At 37.7% G+C, this 16,190-nt stretch overlaps 1 protein-coding gene across 3 annotated transcripts in view; it reads left to right on the top strand.

The window, feature by feature from the left end:
* USP34 (ubiquitin specific peptidase 34) overlaps positions 1-16,190 on the top strand; it is a 244,806-nt gene that overhangs the window by 65,805 nt on the left and 162,811 nt on the right. For all 3 annotated transcript variants that reach the window (XM_072768505.1, XM_072768504.1, XM_072768507.1), the window contains exon 6: positions 15,543-15,610. In XM_072768505.1, coding sequence (XP_072624606.1) covers positions 15,543-15,610 — 68 coding nt within the window. The remainder of the gene's footprint in view (positions 1-15,542; positions 15,611-16,190) is intronic.

The following is a 16,190-nucleotide window of genomic DNA, read 5'->3' as shown; positions in this document are numbered from 1 at the left end:
ATGATTTGTTTATCTTACTAATTCTTTCAAAGAACCAACTCCTGGTTTTGTTGATCTGTTCTACAGTTCTTCTGGTTTCTATTTCACTGAGTTCTGCTCAAATCTTTATTATCTCTCTTCTGCTGGGTGTAGGTTTTATTTGTTGTTCTTCAGTTCCTTTAGGTGCAAGGTTAGCTTGTGTATTTGAGTTTTTTCCAGTTTTTTGAGGGATGCTTGTATTGTAATGTATTTCCCTCTTAGGACTGCTTTTGCTGTATCCCAAAGGTTTTGAACGGTTGTATCTTAATTCTCCTTAGTTTCCATGAATCTTTTTAATTCTTCTCTAATTTCCTGGTTGACCCCTTTCATCTTTTAGCAAGATGGTCTTTAACCTCCATGTGTCTGAATTTCTTCCAAATTTCTTCTTGTGATTGAGTTCAAGTTTCAAAGCATTATGGTCTGAAAATATGCAGGGGACAATCTCAATCTTTTGGTATCGATTGAGACCTGATTTGTGACCCAGTGTATGGTCTATTCTGGAGAAAGTTCCATGTGCACTTGAGAACACTGTGTATTCAGTTGCGTTTGGATGTAAAGTTCTGTAAATATCTGTGAAATCCATCTGGTCCAGTGTATCATTTAAAGCTCTTGTTTCTTTGGAGATGTTGTGCTTAGAAAATCTGTCATTTTTAGAAAGCACCGTGTTGAAGTCTCCCAGTATTAGTGTATTATTATCTAAGTATGTCTTTACTTTGGTTAATTGATATACTTGGTAGCTCCCACATTAGGGGCATAAATATTCATGATTGTTATGTCCTCTTGTTGGATGGGCCCGTTAAGTATGATATAGTGTCCGTCTTCATGTCTTACTACAGTCTTTGGGGGTAAACTTTAATTTATCTGATATGAGGATTGCTACCCTTGCTTTCTTTTGAGGACCATTTGAATGGTAAATGGTTCTCCAGTCTTTCATTTTCAGGCTGTCAGTGCCCTTAGGTCTAAAATGAGTCTCTTGTAGACAGATGGGTCTTACTTTTTTATCCAGTCTGAAACCCTGCGTCTTTTGATGGGATCATTAAGCCCATTCACGTTCAGAGTTACTATTGAAAGATATTAATTTAATGTCATCATAATACCTATTCAGTCCCTGTTTTTGTGGATTATTTCTTTGGGCATCCTCTTTCTTTTACAGAGTCCCCCTTAATATTTCTTGCAGAGCTAGTTTGGAGGTCACATATTCTTTCAGTTTCTGCCTATCTTGGAAGCTCTGTATCTCTCCTCCTATTCTGAATGAGAGCCTTGCTGGATAAAGTATTCTTGGCTGCATGTTCTTCTCATTTAGGACCCTGAATATATTCTGCCCATCCTTATTCTGCTGTCCTTTTATTTGGCCTGCTAGGTCTCTGTGGAGAGATCTGCTGTTAATCTAATAGTTCTCCCCATATAAGTCTCTTGCTGCTTTAAGGATTTTCTCTTTATCTTTGGAATTTGCAAGTTTCACTATTAAATGTCGAGGTGTTGAACGGATTTTATTGATTTTAGGGGGGGGACCTATCTCCTGTATCTGAATGCCTGTTTTCCTCCCCAAATTAGGGAAGTTCTCAGCTATGATTTGTTCAAACATGCTTTCTGTTCCTCTCTCCCTTTCGGCATCCTCTGGAACCCCAATTAAACGTAGATTTTTCCTTCTGAGACTGTCATTTATTTCCCTTAATGGTCTTTTAATTGTTTTTCTCTATTTTCCTCAGCTTCCTTCCTTACCATCAACTTGTGTTCTATGTCACACATTCTTCCTCCTCATTAACCCTCATTGTTAGGACCTCCAGTTTGGATTCCATCTCATTTAATTGATTATTTCTATATTTCTATATTTATTTATTTATTTTTAAATTTAATTTATTTTTAATTTCGGCCTGATTAGATCTAAATTCTGGAGTCATGAAGTCTCTTGAATCCTTTATGCTTTTTCCCAGGGTCACCAGTACCTTTATAATTGTGCTTCTGAATTGACTTTCTGACATCGAATTGTAATCCAAATTCTGTGACTCTGTGGCAGAGAGTACTGTTTCTGATTCTTTCTTTTGTGGTGAGTTCTTCTTTCTAGTCATTTTGTTCAGTGCAGAGTGGCTTAAAATGAGTTGTACTTGTTAGAGGCACAGACTCTTCTCTCTGTAGTGTTCTAGCTATTCTCTCTTTAAGTCTCAGGTCGAATTCATAGGTTTTCAGGATGATTTGAAAGTTATCTAGGTAAGTTGGTGGGGACAGGGGACTTGGGGACTCTATTCCTCTGCCATCTTGTTCCACCCCCCCTTTAAAAAAATTTAAATCCATCTTACATATTATGTATTAGATTCAGAGGTCACTGATTCATCAGTCTTTTTTTTTTTTTTTTTGGTGCAAAATGGTGGTTTTATTAAAGCTGATTCATCAGTCTTATGTACATCAGGTGCCATCCTTAATATCCATCACCCAGTTACCCCATCCCTCCACCTCCAGTAACCCTTAGTTTATTTCCTATGATTAAGGGTCTCTTACGGTTTTTCTCCCTCTCAGATTTTTTTTTTTAAATTTTCATTTATTTATGATAGTCACACAGAGAGAGTGAGAGAGAGAGAGAGAGAGAGAGAGAGAGAGAGAGAGCAGAGACAGGCAGAGGGAGAAGCAGGCTCTATGCACCGGGAACCCAACATGGGATTCGATCCCGGGTCTCCAGGATCGTGCCCTGGGCCAAAGGCAGGCGCTAAACCACTGCGCCACCCAGGGATCCCTCTCCCTCTCAGATTTTGTCTCACTTTTTCCCTCCTCCTCTATGATCCTCTGTTTTGTTTCTTAAATTGTATATATGAGATCATGTGATAATTGTCTTTCTCTGATTGACTTACTTCACTTAGCATAATACCCTCTAGTTTCATCCATGTTGTTCAAATGGCAAGATTTATTTTTTGATGGTTGAATAATACTCCATTGTGTGTGTGTGTGTGTTTGTGACATCATCTTTATCCATTCATCTGTTGATGGACATCTGAGAACTTTCCATAGTTTGGCTGTTGTGGACGTACATTGCTAGTATAAACATTGAGTGTAGGTACTCCTTGGGATCATTACATTTGTATCTTTGGGATAAACCCCAGTAGTACAATTGCTGGATCCTAGGGGAGCTTTATTTTCAACTTTTGAGGAACCTTCTTACCATTTTCCAGAGTGGCTACACCAGCTTTGCATTCCTACCCACAGAGTAAGAGGGTTCTCCTTTTTCTGTGTCCTCGCCAACACTTGTCATATCCTGAATTGTTAATTTTAGCATTCTCACTGGTGTGAGTTGGTATCTCCTTGTGGTTTTGATTTGTGATTTTGATTTGTATTGTGGTTTTGACGTGTATTTCCCCAATGCCAAGTGACGTTGAACATTTTTTTTCACGTTTCTGTTGGCCAATTTTATGGCTTCTTTGGAGAAATGTCTTTTCATGTCTTCTGCCCATTTCTTGATTGGATTATTCTTTTGGGTGTTGAGTTTAATAAGTTCTTTATAGATTTTGGGTACTAGCCCTTTATCTGAGAAGAAATTTGCAAATATCTTCTCCTATTTCGTAGGTTGCTTTTTAGTTTTGTTGACTGTTTCCTTTGCTGTGCAAAAGCTTTTTATCTTGATGAAGTCCTAGTAGTTCATTATTGCCTTTGTTTTCCTTGCCTTTTGAGATGTGTTTAGCAAGAAGTTGCTGCAACAGAGGTCACAGAGGTTGCTGCCTATGTTCTCTAGGATTTTGATAGATTCCTGTCTCATATTTAGGTCGTTGATCCATTTTGAGTTTATTTTTGCGTATAGTGTAAGGAAATGGTCCAGTTTCATACTTCTGCATATGGCTATCTAATTTTCCAACATCATAGTTGAAGAGACTGTATTTTTCTTGGATATTCTTCCTGCTTTGTTGAAGAGTAGTTAACATAGACTTGAGGGTCCATTGCTGGGTTCTCCTTTGTTCCATTGATGTATATCTGTTTTTTGTGCCAGTACCATACTGTCTTGATGATTACAGCTTTGTAATAGAGCTTGAAGTCCAGGATGTATCTAACAACTGCTTTCTTTTTTTTTTTTTTTTAAACTTTTATTTATTTATGATAGGCACACAGTGAGAGAGAGAGAGAGGCAGAGACACAGGCAGAGGGAGAAACAGGCTCCATGCACTGGGAGCCCGATGTGGGATTCGATCCTGGGTCTCCAGGACCGCGCCCTGGGCCAAAGGCAGGCGCCAAACCGCTGTGCCACCCAGGGATCCCTAACAACTGCTTTCTTAGCCATTGCACTCCTTCACATTGGCATTGTTTCCATTCAGAAAACTGCCTGTCTCTCTTCTACAGGATTTTTAAAAAAGATTTCATTTATTTATTGATGAGACAGAGAGGGAGGCAGAGACATAGGCAGAAGGAGAAGTAGGCTCCCCAGGGGAGCCAGATGCAGGACTCGATTCTAGGACCTTGAGATGACAACCTGAGCCAAAGGCAGACGCTCAGCCACTGAGCCACCCTGGTGTCCCAAATGATCTTTAATGTGTCTTGCAGGGCTGGCTGGTTTAGTGATTACAGATTCTTTTAGTTTATGTTTGTCCTGGAAGCTTTTTATGTCTCCTATTTTTTTTTTTAAGATTTTATTTATTTATTCATGAGAGACACACACAGAGAGAGAGGCAGAGACATAGGCAGAGGGAGAAGCAGGCTCCATGTAGGGAGCCCAGTGCGGGACTCGATCCCCGGACTCCAGGATCACACACTGGACCCAAAGGCAGGCACTAAACCGCCCAGGGATCCCCTTTCCTTCTATTTGAATGGCAGCCTAGCTGGATAAAGTATTGTTGTCTACATATTTTTTTCATTTAGTATCCTGAATATATCATTCCAGTCCTTTCTGGCCTGCCAGGTCTATGTGGATTGGTCTGCTGCCAATCTAATGTTTCTACTGTGTAGATTATGTACCTCTTGTCCTGAACTGCTTTCAGATTTTTTCTTTGTCTCTGATATTTGCAAGTTTTACTATCCTATGTTGGTGTGTTGACTATTTTTATTGATCTTGAGGGAGGGTTGTCTTAGCCTCCTGGACTTGAATGCCTGTTTCTTTGCCCAGATTAGGGAAGTTCTCAGCTGTAATTTGCTCTGATAATTCTTCTGACCAACCCCTCCTTCCTCTTCTGAGCTCCCAATTATTCTAATATCGTTTAGCTTTGTGGTACCACTTATCTCTGTTTCTTCCCTCATGATCCAGTAGTTAATCTCTTTTTGTGCCCTGCTTTTTTTTGTTCTCTTACGTTACCATATTTTTTTTTAAAGATTTTATTTACTTATTCATGAGAGACACACAGTAAGAGAGAGAGGCAGAGACACAGGCAGAGGGAGAAGCAGGCCCCATGCAGGGAGCCCGACGGACTCGATCCCAGGTCCCCAGGATCACACCCTGGGTTGAAGGCGGCGCTAAACCACTGAGGCACCTGGGCTGCCCAGGTTGTCGTCTTTATCACAATTTCTCTCTTCTGCCACATTTATCCTGGAGTTGTATCCTCCATTTTTTAATTGCACCCCATTAGTAGCCTCATTTTGTTTTAAAGATTATTTATTTATTTATTTATTTGAGACCTAGAGGGAGAGGCAGAGACATAGAGGGAGAAGCAGGCTTCCTGTGGGGAGCCAATGTGGGACTTGATCCCAGGATCACGACCTGACCCAAAGACAGATGCTCAACCACTGAGCACCCAGGCACCCTCATTAATAGTCTTTTTGATCTTGACTTGATTATATTTTAGTTCTTGTATTTCACCCGAAAAGGATTCCCTAATGTCTTCTATAGGTTTTTGAAGCCCAGCTAGTGTCTTTATTATCATTATTCTGAACTCTGGTTCCAAATTGTTACTTATATCATATCCCATACTGATTAGGTCTTTGGCACTCTGTTATGCCTCTTGTTCTCTTTTTTAAGGTACATTTTTCCATCTTGTTATTCTTGCAGAGTGTTGTCACTTTTCTGTTTGTAGAGTTTCAGCTATTCTTTTAGAAGTAGATCTCTGGTTGAGTTTGCAGTAGATCTCTGGTTGAGTTTGCAGGTGTTTAGAATAATTTGATAGCTGATAATTTGAATTCCTCAGACTAGAGGAAACTAAGGTCTCCTACTCTTTTGCCTCTTGGACTCTGCCCTGCCCTGGCTTGGTTTTTCTTAATTTCTATTTCTGCTGCTTCATTATTAGTGCATAGATATGCAGTGGATTTCTTTACATTGATTTTGTATCTTGTGATTTAATGAATTCATTTCCTAGTTCTAGTTTTTTGGTGAGTCTTTAGGGAATTGTATAGTATCATATCATCTGCAAATAGTGAAAATTTTATTTCCTCCTTACCAGTTTCAATGCCTTTTATTACATTTTCTTGTCTAATTGTTGTGGCTATTGATCTCTACTACTATCTTGAATTAGAGTGATGAGAGGAACATCCTTATCTTGTTCCTGTCTTTAGGATAAGAGCTTTCAAGTTTTTCACGAATGAATTTGATACTGACTGTGGGTTTTCCATATCAGGCCTTTATTAGGTTGAGATATATTCCCTCTAGACATACTCTATTGACGGTTTTTACCATAAATGGGTGTTGTACTTTGTCACATGCTTTTTCTGCACTTCTTGAAATGATCGTATAGTTTTTGTTCGTTCTCTTATAGATATGATGTGTCATGTTGGTTGATTTACGAGTATTGAGCCATCTTGCGTCCCAGGAATAAACGCCACTCAAATATGGTGTATGATTTTTATTAATGTTTTGTTGGATTTGGTTTGCTAATAATGGTTTTTTTTTTTTTTTTTTTTGAGGATTTTCGCATCCATAGTCATAAGAGCTCTTGGTTTGTAGTTTTTGTGTGTGTGTGTGTGTGTGTTTTGGTATTGGGGTGATAACTGATCACCTGGAATGAATTTGGAAGTTTTCCTTCCATCTCTGTTTTTGTGGAATAGTTTGTATTAACTCTTATTTAAATGGTTGGTAGAAACATCTGTGAAGTCATGTGGCCATGTACTTTTGTTCTCTGGGGGTTTTTTGATTACTGATTCAACTTCATTGCTGGTATTTGTTCCGTTCAAATTTTCTATTTATTCTTGGTTTACTTTGGTAAGTTACATGTTTCTCTAAGAATTTTTCCATTTATTTTAAGTTGTCCAGTTTATTTGCATCTAGGTTTTCATAATATTCTGTTAAAATTGTGTTTCTTTGGTGGTATTATTTCTCCTTTTTCATTAATTTTGTTTCCTTGGTTTCTCTTTCTTCTTAGGAATCATGCTAGATGCTTATCTCTTTTGTTCATCTTCTCAAAGAACCATCTCCTGGTTTCATCTGTTTTATTGTTTCTTTTTAGTTTGTATATCATTTATTTCTACTCTGGTCTTTATTATTTCCTTTCTTTTCCTGAATTTGGGGTTTTTTAAAATTTTTTTTCTGAATTTGGGTTTTGTTTGTTCTTTTTCTAGCTTCTTTAGGTGTAGAGTTAGGTTGTATATTTGAGATTGTTCATACTCCTTAAGGTAGGCCTATATTGCTCCATACTTTCCTTTTTTAACATTTTATTTTTAAGTAATGTTAACACTCAAAGTGGGGCTTGAACTCATATCCTTGAAATCAACAGTTGCATGCTCTACTGACTGAGCCAGCCAAGCGCCCCTATCACTTCTCTCTTAGAACCACTTTTTCCATATCCTAAAGATTTTGGATGACTGTGTTTTCATTTTCATTTGTTTCCATGTAATGTTTGATTTCCTCTGATTTTTTTTTTTCCCTTGACCCATTCACTATTTAGTAGCATGTTATTTAATCTCCATGTATTTGTGGTTTTCCCAAATTTTTTCTTGTGGTTGATTGCTAGTTCATAGCATTGTGGTTAGAAAAGATGTATGGTATGACTTCAGTTCTAAATTTGTTGACATTTGGTTTTTGGCCTCGTATGTATTTTGGAGAATGTTTCATGTGCAATTGATGGAGAATGTTTCATGTGCAATTGAAGAGAATGTGAATTCTGTCTTAGGGTGGAATGTTCTGAATATGTTAAATCCATGTCCAGTGTGTCATTCAAAGCTGCTGTTCACTTATTGATTTTTCTGTTTGGATGGTCTGTCCGTTGATGTATATGGAGTGTTAACGCCCCCTACTGCTATTATATTACTATTGATTCTTTTAAGTTCATTATTAACTATTTTATGTATTTGGGAGCTCTCATGTTTGGTGCATAAATATTTATAATTGTTATATCGTGTTGGATTGTCCCTGTATTATTCTATGGTGTCTTTGTTTCTTGTTACAATCTTTGTTTTAAAGTCTTATTTTGTCTGGTGTAAGTATTGCTTCCTTGGCTTTCTTTGGATAGCTATTGGCATGACAAATGTTTCTCCATCTCCTCACTTTTTTTTAGTTTGTTTGTTTGTTTATTTATTTATTTATTTAAGTTTTATTTATTTAGAGGGGGAGTGCACACAATTGGGGGAGGACCCGAGGGAGCGGGACAGGAAGACACTGTGCTAAGCCTGATGTGGGGCTGGATCCCATGACCCTGAGATCCAGGCATCCCTCCATCCCCTCACTTTCAATTTCCACATGTCTTTCAGTGTAGAAGGAGTCTTGTTTTATTATCCATTCTATCACTCTGTGTGTGTGTGTGTGTGTGTGTGTGTGTGTGTGTGGTTTTGTTTTTTGTTTTGTTTTCTGGTAATATTTGAGTGAGAGAGAGAATGTGAGCAGGGGCAGAGGGAGAGGGAGAAACAGACTCCCTGCTTAGCATGGAGGCCAATGTGGGGCTTGTTCCAGAACCCTGGGATCGTGATCTGAGCTGAAGGCAGACACTTAACCAATTGAGCCACCCAGGTGCTGCACTCTGTGCCTTTGATTGATGTGTTTAATCTGTTTACATTCAGAGTACTTATTGATAGATATGTATTGCCATTTTGTTATTTGTTTTATGGTTGTTTGTATAGATTTTTTTCCCTGATCCTTTCTTCCTTGTACTCTTTCATTGTTTATTGGCTTTAGCAATATAACTGGATTCCTTTCATTTCATTGTTTGTATATTTATTACTGGTTTTTGATTTGTGGTTGCCATTAGGTTTGTATTTAAATTTCAGCGTATAGTAGTCTGTATTAAGTTGATGGTCACTTCAGGTTATTTTTTAAAGATTTATTTCAGTGAGATTGAGAGAGCAAACAATCATGAGTGGGGGGAAAGGGCAGAGAGAGAGAATCCTTAAGCAGACTCCTCAGCGAGTGAGGAGCTAGACATGGGGCTTGATCTTCTGGGAGCATGACCTGAGTTAAAATCAGACATCCCACTGAGTGAGCCACCCAGATGTCCCTTAAGTTTATTTACATGGTTTTATTTTCTTAAATTTTAGATTCTGTTATAGTTAAGCAGAAACTAATAATATAATTTTATATGTTAAGTTTAAATCCCTTCCTAACCCTTCTTTTTACAGTGTTTCAGGAATATGGTGTCATATTTCACATGCTTTTTTCTTTTTAAGATTTTATTTATTTATTTGACAGAGAAAGAGAGCCCAAGCAGGAGGAAGGCGGAGTGCGAAGTAGGCTCCCAGCTGAACAGGAAGCCCTACTTTGGACTCAGTACTGGGACCCTGGTATCATGGTCTAAGCCAAACAGAGCCACTCATGTGCCCCTGCTTTTTGTCTTCATTTTCTCTTTACTTTTTACTCCAAGAGTCCCCTTAGTATTTGTTGTAGGTCTGGTTTAATGGACATGAACTCAATTAGTTTATGTTTGATAAACTCTTTATTTCTCTTAATTCTGAATGATAGTTTTTGCTAGAAAGAGTATTAGTGGCTGCAGATTTTTCCTCTGAGCACTTTGAATATATTATAACATGCCCTTCTGGTTTGCAGTTTCTGCTGAAAAATGTGCTCATAACCTTAAGGGTTTTCCTTGTATGTAACTATCTTCTCTTGCTGTTTTAAATTTTTTTGTATTACTAATTTTTGTCATTTTAATTACTATATGTTTTGGTGTGGATCTTCTTGGATTTAATTTGTGGGGATATATGTGCCTCCTGGATCTGGATATCTGTTTCCTTTCCCAGAGTAGGGAAGTTTACAGCTGCTATTTCTTCAAATCAAATTTCTGCCCCCATCTCTATTCTTCTGAGATCCCTGTAATTCAGATGTTAATATGCTTGATGGAGTCACTGATCCCCTAAGACGATTCTCTACTTGCACAATTATTTTTCCTCTACTCAGCTTGTTTACTTTCCATTACTCTTATTTTCTAGGTCATTAATTCATTCCTGTGCTGCTTCTAGCCTGCTGTTTATTCCAAGTGTGTTTTACATTTCATTTGTTTTGTCTTGATCTCTGATTTTTTTTTTTTTTTTTAATCTCGTTAAGGATTTCAGTGATGTCCTCCACTCTTATCTCAAGTCCGGTTGGTATCTTATGATCATTAATTTAAATTCTCTATAATTTGTTTCATTTTGTTTTTTCTGTGGTTTGGTCCTGTTCTTTAATTTGGGAGATATTTTTCTGTCCTTCATTTTGATCTTCTATGTCTGTTTCTTTGTGTTTTCTTTTTTATTATTTTTTTTTTGTTTCTTTGTGTTTTCAATGTCAGCTAATTCTCTTGCTCTTCATGATAATAGGCTTATGAAGAAGAGGCTTTATAGTGCCCTGTAGTGCAGTATCCCCTGTTTTCTAGGGCCTGGCATTTCAAGGAATATGTCCTTGTGTGTTGCATGGGCTCTGTTATTGTGTCTTAGTCTTTTTTTCCTTCAGTGCAAGTTATATGCAGAAACTCTCTGTTGTGGTGATATTTGGTCCTCAGCAGGGGCTGGGCATAATTAACAAGATAGGGAGTGGTTTGCTTGGGAAGTGAGATTTGCCCCTGCAGCTACCCCTGGTACTGAGGACCTGCAGGAGAGGTTAGATCAGGAGATGGGGGTGTTGGTAGGGTTTGTGCTGGTATTTTGGGTAGGGACCTGCAGTGCTGGAGCTAAGGAGATTTTGAAGGGTAAGACCAGCAAAACAGAGGTATGGGGTAATAAGAGGAGCTTGGTGCAAACAAGTTAGGTAACGATTGTCGGCCCTATTGCAGGTTTCTGCAGGTGCCCATTCTTTTTGCTGGGAGGTGGAGGAAGGAAATGGTCCTTGCCAGCTCTTTTGTTCCCAGAGGGATCTCCATGTAGTTTCTGTTTCTCTGGCCATGATCCGAGATGAGGAAATCCCTCTCACTCCTGTCTGCTCTCAGTGTTTTTCAAACTTGTGGTTCTGTGCTCTTTCTGCAGGGCAGTTTGTGGTGCTGTCTCTTTAAGGGTGGGGACTCTGCTAACTAATGCTCTTCCTGTTCTTGTTTAGCCTAACCCACTGATTTTTAAAATTCCAGGCTTTGGGGCGTCTGGGTGGCTCAGTTGGTTAAGCTTATAGAGTCTTGGTTTCAGTTCAGGTCATAATCTGAGGATTGTGAGACGTCCTAGGCAAGGAGCCTGTTTAGGATTCTCTCTCTTTCTCTCTCTCTGCCCCTACACCCCTGTACTCTCTCCTGAATGTGCGCTCTTTTGTTCTATTAAAAAACCAATTCCAAGTTTTAAGTTCCCCTGGTTTTAAGAACTCTCATTTTCTAAGTCAAATATTGAAAGTTTTTTGCCCTTTTTTGTGCCACTGGCTCCCTCCCCAACACCGTTAGCTTCAGACATCTTTTCCCTTTCTACCTACTTTGATGTGGTCTCTTCCCTACCTTTAGTTGAGGTGTTGTCTAGAAGTGTTTGGGCTATTTTTCTGGGTTATTTTCGCTAATGTGTTTGTTATCTAGTTGTATTTGTGGAGGCTTTCCTGGAAAGACAGTAAGATACCTTTCCAGCCTCCTCCAAGGTGTGGCATGTTTTTATTAGAGTTCTCACAGACATACATTTTTTGAGATTATTTTAAGGAGAACGTTTCTCTTAAAGACTTGTTTATTTGTGGAAAGAGTGTGAGTGAGAGAGGAGGAGGGGGAGATGCGAAGGCAGAGAGGGAGAGACAGGCTCCCTCCCCGACCCCATGCAGCAGGGAGCCTAATGTGGGGCTTAATCACTGGGTCCCAGGATCAGGACCTGAGGACTTGAGCCAAAGGCAGACTCTTAACTGACTAAGCCACACAGGCGCTCCTTAAGGAGAATATTTATGAAACATTATTTAGTATTTGTTCCTGGTAATACAGAAAATATGTGCATATATAATTTGTATATGTACATGTGTATATATGTATGTGTATTAATTATTTGTATTAGCTTTCTAAGCAGCATTCTTGCCAAACCATTTAATTCTAGAAGCATTTATATGAAAAGTATTTTGGATTTTCTGTTCCCATAATCATGCTATCTCAGACTAAATAATATTTTTAATTGCAATATAGTTGACATACAGTGTTACTTTAAGGTATATAACAGAGGCCTTTGACAAGTCCATATGTTACACTATGCTCACCACAAGTGTAGTTACCATCTATCACCATATTACCCCATTTTTATATTGATTGACAGTATTCCTTATTCTTTACCTTTTGCTTTTGTGACTTACTCATTTCATAAGTGACAGCCTGTATTTCCTTTTTTTTTTTTTTAAAGGTTTTATTTATTTATTCATGAGAGCCAGAGAGAGAGAGAGAGAGGCAGAGACATAGGCAGAGGGAGAAGCAGGCTCCTCTCAGGGAGCCCGATATGGGACTCCATCCCCAGACTCTGGGATCACGACCTGAGCCGAAGGCAGGTGCTCAACCACTGAGCCACCCAGGCGTCACAGCCTGTATTTCCTACTCCTCTTACCCCATATTGTCCATCACCCCATGTTCATCCTCTTTGGCAACCACCAGTTCTCTGTATTTATGGCTCTGTTTTTGCTTTTTGTTAGTTGTTTCGCTTTGATATTTTGATACCACATGTAAGTGAAATCCTGAGGTATTCTTCTTCCCTTTTTTTTTTTTTTAATTTTTATTTATTTATGATAGTCACAGAGAGAGAGAGAGAGAGAGAGAGAGAGGCAGAGACACAGGCAGAGGGAGAAGCAGGCTCCATGCACCGGGAGCCCGACGTGGGATTCGATCCAGGGTCTCCCGGATCGCGCCCTGGGCCAAAGGCAGGCGCCAAACCGCTGCGCCACCCAGGGATCCCTTCTTCTTCCTTTTATGCCACTCAGTATAATACCCTTTAGGTAAATTCATGTTGTTGCTTATGGGAAGATCTCATTCTTTTTTATGGCTGAGTAATATTTTATTGTGTATGCATGTATATGTGTGTATAATTAATTTTTTGAGGAACCTCCATACTGTTTGCCAAAGTGGCTGCACCAATTTACATTCCCACCACGAGTGCATGAATTTTCATTTTTCTTTACTTTCTTACCAGAACTTGCCTTTTTGATTCTTGCCGTTCTGACAAGTGATAACTCATTGTGGTTTTGATTTGCATTTCCTTGATGATTAGTGATGTTGAGCATCTTTTCATGTATCTGTTTGCCACCTGTATGTTTCCTTTGGAAAAATGCCATCTGTATGTTTGGAGACTCTGCCCATTTTTAATCAGATTATTTTTTGTGTTGAATAAATTCTTTATCTTTGTCAGGTATGTCATTTGTAAATATTTTCATCCATTCGGTAGGTTGCCTTTTAGTTTTGTTAATTGTTTCCTTTGCTGTGCAGAAGCTTCTTATTTTAGTGTAATAAGAATAGTTTATTTTTGCTTTTGTTTCTTTTGCTTGAGAAAACAGATCTAGAAAAACTGCTGAGGATGATGTTCAAGAGATTACTGTCTGTTTTATTTGAGGAATTGTATGGCTTTAGGTCTCACATTTGAATTTATTTTTGTATATGGTGTGAGAAAGTGGCCCAGTGTCATTCTTCTGTATGTAACTATCCAGTTTTCACAGTATCATTTGTTGAAGAGACTTACTTTTTCCTCACTGTGTGTTCTTGCTGCTTTTGTCATGGATTAATTGACCGTATATTTGTGAGTTCAGTTGTGGATTCTCTATTCTGTTTCATTGATCTGTGTGTTTTTGTGTCAGTACCATACTGTTTTGATTACTACAGCTTTGTAATACAACTTGAAATCTGGAATAGTGATGCCTCCAGCTTTCCTTTTCTTTTTCAAGATTTGTATGGCTATTTGGGGTCTTCTGTGGTTCTATACGAATTTTAGAATTATTTGTTATATAGTTCCATGAAAAATGCTGTTGTTATTTTGATAGGATTGCACTGGAACTGTATCTTGCTTATGGTCATTTCAATAGTTTACTTCATTCTTCCAGTCCATGAACATGGAATCTTTTGTGTTATCTCCAGTTTCTTTCATCAGTGTTTTATAATTTTCATAATACAGATCTTTTACCACCTTGGTTAAGTTTATTCCTAGGTTGGGACACCTGGGTGGCTTCAGCGGGGTTAGCACCTGCCTTTGGCCCAGGGTGTGGTCCTGGAGTCCTGGGATCAAGTCCCACATCGGGCTCCCTGCATGGAGCCTACTTCTTCCTCTGCTTATGTCTCTGCCTCTCTATATCTCTGTGTCTCATGATTATATTAAAAAATCTTAAAAAAAAAAAGTTTATTCCTAGGTATTTATTTTTGGTGCAATTGTAAATGGAATTAAAAAAAATTTTTTTTTTCCTGCTAGTTTGTTAGGTAACACTGGTTTTAATGCTTCATTTTTAGTCTTAGGACTTCTAGTTAGTTTCTTTTCTGTGTAGGGCCTTCAGATCAATTTGAATTAAAAATTTGCTTGTTTTGTTTGTAGTCTTAGAAGGAAAAGTTTTAACGTTATACCTTAGGATAGTGTTTGCTGTGGAACTTAAATAGGTATCCTTAATTAGAGTGGAGCCATACATTTTGTATTTCCAAATTTGTTTTTAATTTGCATCCCTTGTCTTTATTAAGGCATACTATTATTGCTTGTTTGATAATTTACTTAGGACTTCTATTCTTATTTGATACTTAACCTACTAATTATGAGAATAAAACTATAAAGTAAGCATATTTTGAAATGAGTTGGAGTATGGAGAAAATTATAAGTTATTAAGTCTTAAATTGTATTTACAGTAAAAGTTTAATTCAGTAAATAGTTGATACTGTAATCTGTAAAATATACTTTCCTTAGATGGATAATGAAATGACTAGGAATCACAGATAATTTGATATTTTTTAGATGAAACGATGGGATTTTTGTTAAAAATTAAAATGGTTTATTGAAAAGCTAATGTAGTGCTATGGTATTTGCGTTACTGTCATACAAAGAGGTATAGAGTATCCTAAGTAAGATCATATTACCTGGATAAGTAGGTGGACTCCCTTTTTAGCAAGAAGGTAACAGTCTTTAGATTCATTTTATGTATATGTTTTAAAAATGTATATTGGTTAAATTATTTACCTGATATGTATAATCCTATTTTTTAGTTCATCCTTTTTAAAATGTAAAATATGTAGTTTCAGAATCAACAAAATACTAAATGTTCTTGTTTGCAGTTACAGTGATGTGTATGTCACATAATCATTATACATTAATGATGTCTTATTTATGTTTCTTTATAGATTAGAATATGGCTACATATCCCTGCTGTTATGCAGCACATTATCCCTTTTAGGACCTATGTTATTAGGTAAGTTTTTAAAATCTTTTCCCTTTAACATTGTAATATATTTAATAGTTTATAACATAGTGTAGAATTACATTGTTTGAAAGTCCCTTTTACTCATGTCCTCTAGAGAAAATTTTAATTAACCATTGGGTTATACTATTTTTTATGCTCGTGTAGGCTCATATTTAATGTTTACTTTTAAACAATTTATGTTGGACCTTTTTTTCATTAACTATTTTTTTATTTTTAAGTCATACCTACATCCATCTACCATGGGGCTCAAACTCAAAACCACTAGATCAAGAGTTGTGTGCTTCACCAACTGAGACAGCCAGGTTCCCCTTGACCCTCTTTATATGTTCATGTAAAATTAAAAGAAAAAAGGTCAACAGTGGTTACACGGTACTGCATAGTGTGCAGTCATCAAAGATATACTGATTATTATGTTCTAGGTTTTGGGGATATAGCAGAGGAGGAAGGATTTCTCTTTTTGTGCAGTCTCTGTACCAAATAAGTAGATGATACAGTTCATGGGAAAGTTACATTACAGAGAAAAGTAGCAGCCAAGGAGATGTCTTAGAGGTTGGCGCACAATACGGGG

This window comes from Canis lupus, chromosome 11 (genome assembly GCF_048164855.1).
Source record: "Canis lupus baileyi chromosome 11, mCanLup2.hap1, whole genome shotgun sequence".
NCBI lineage: Eukaryota > Metazoa > Chordata > Mammalia > Carnivora > Canidae > Canis > Canis lupus.
The sequence above is the reverse complement of the archived record's forward strand: the minus strand, read 5'-3'. Positions and strand labels throughout refer to the sequence as shown.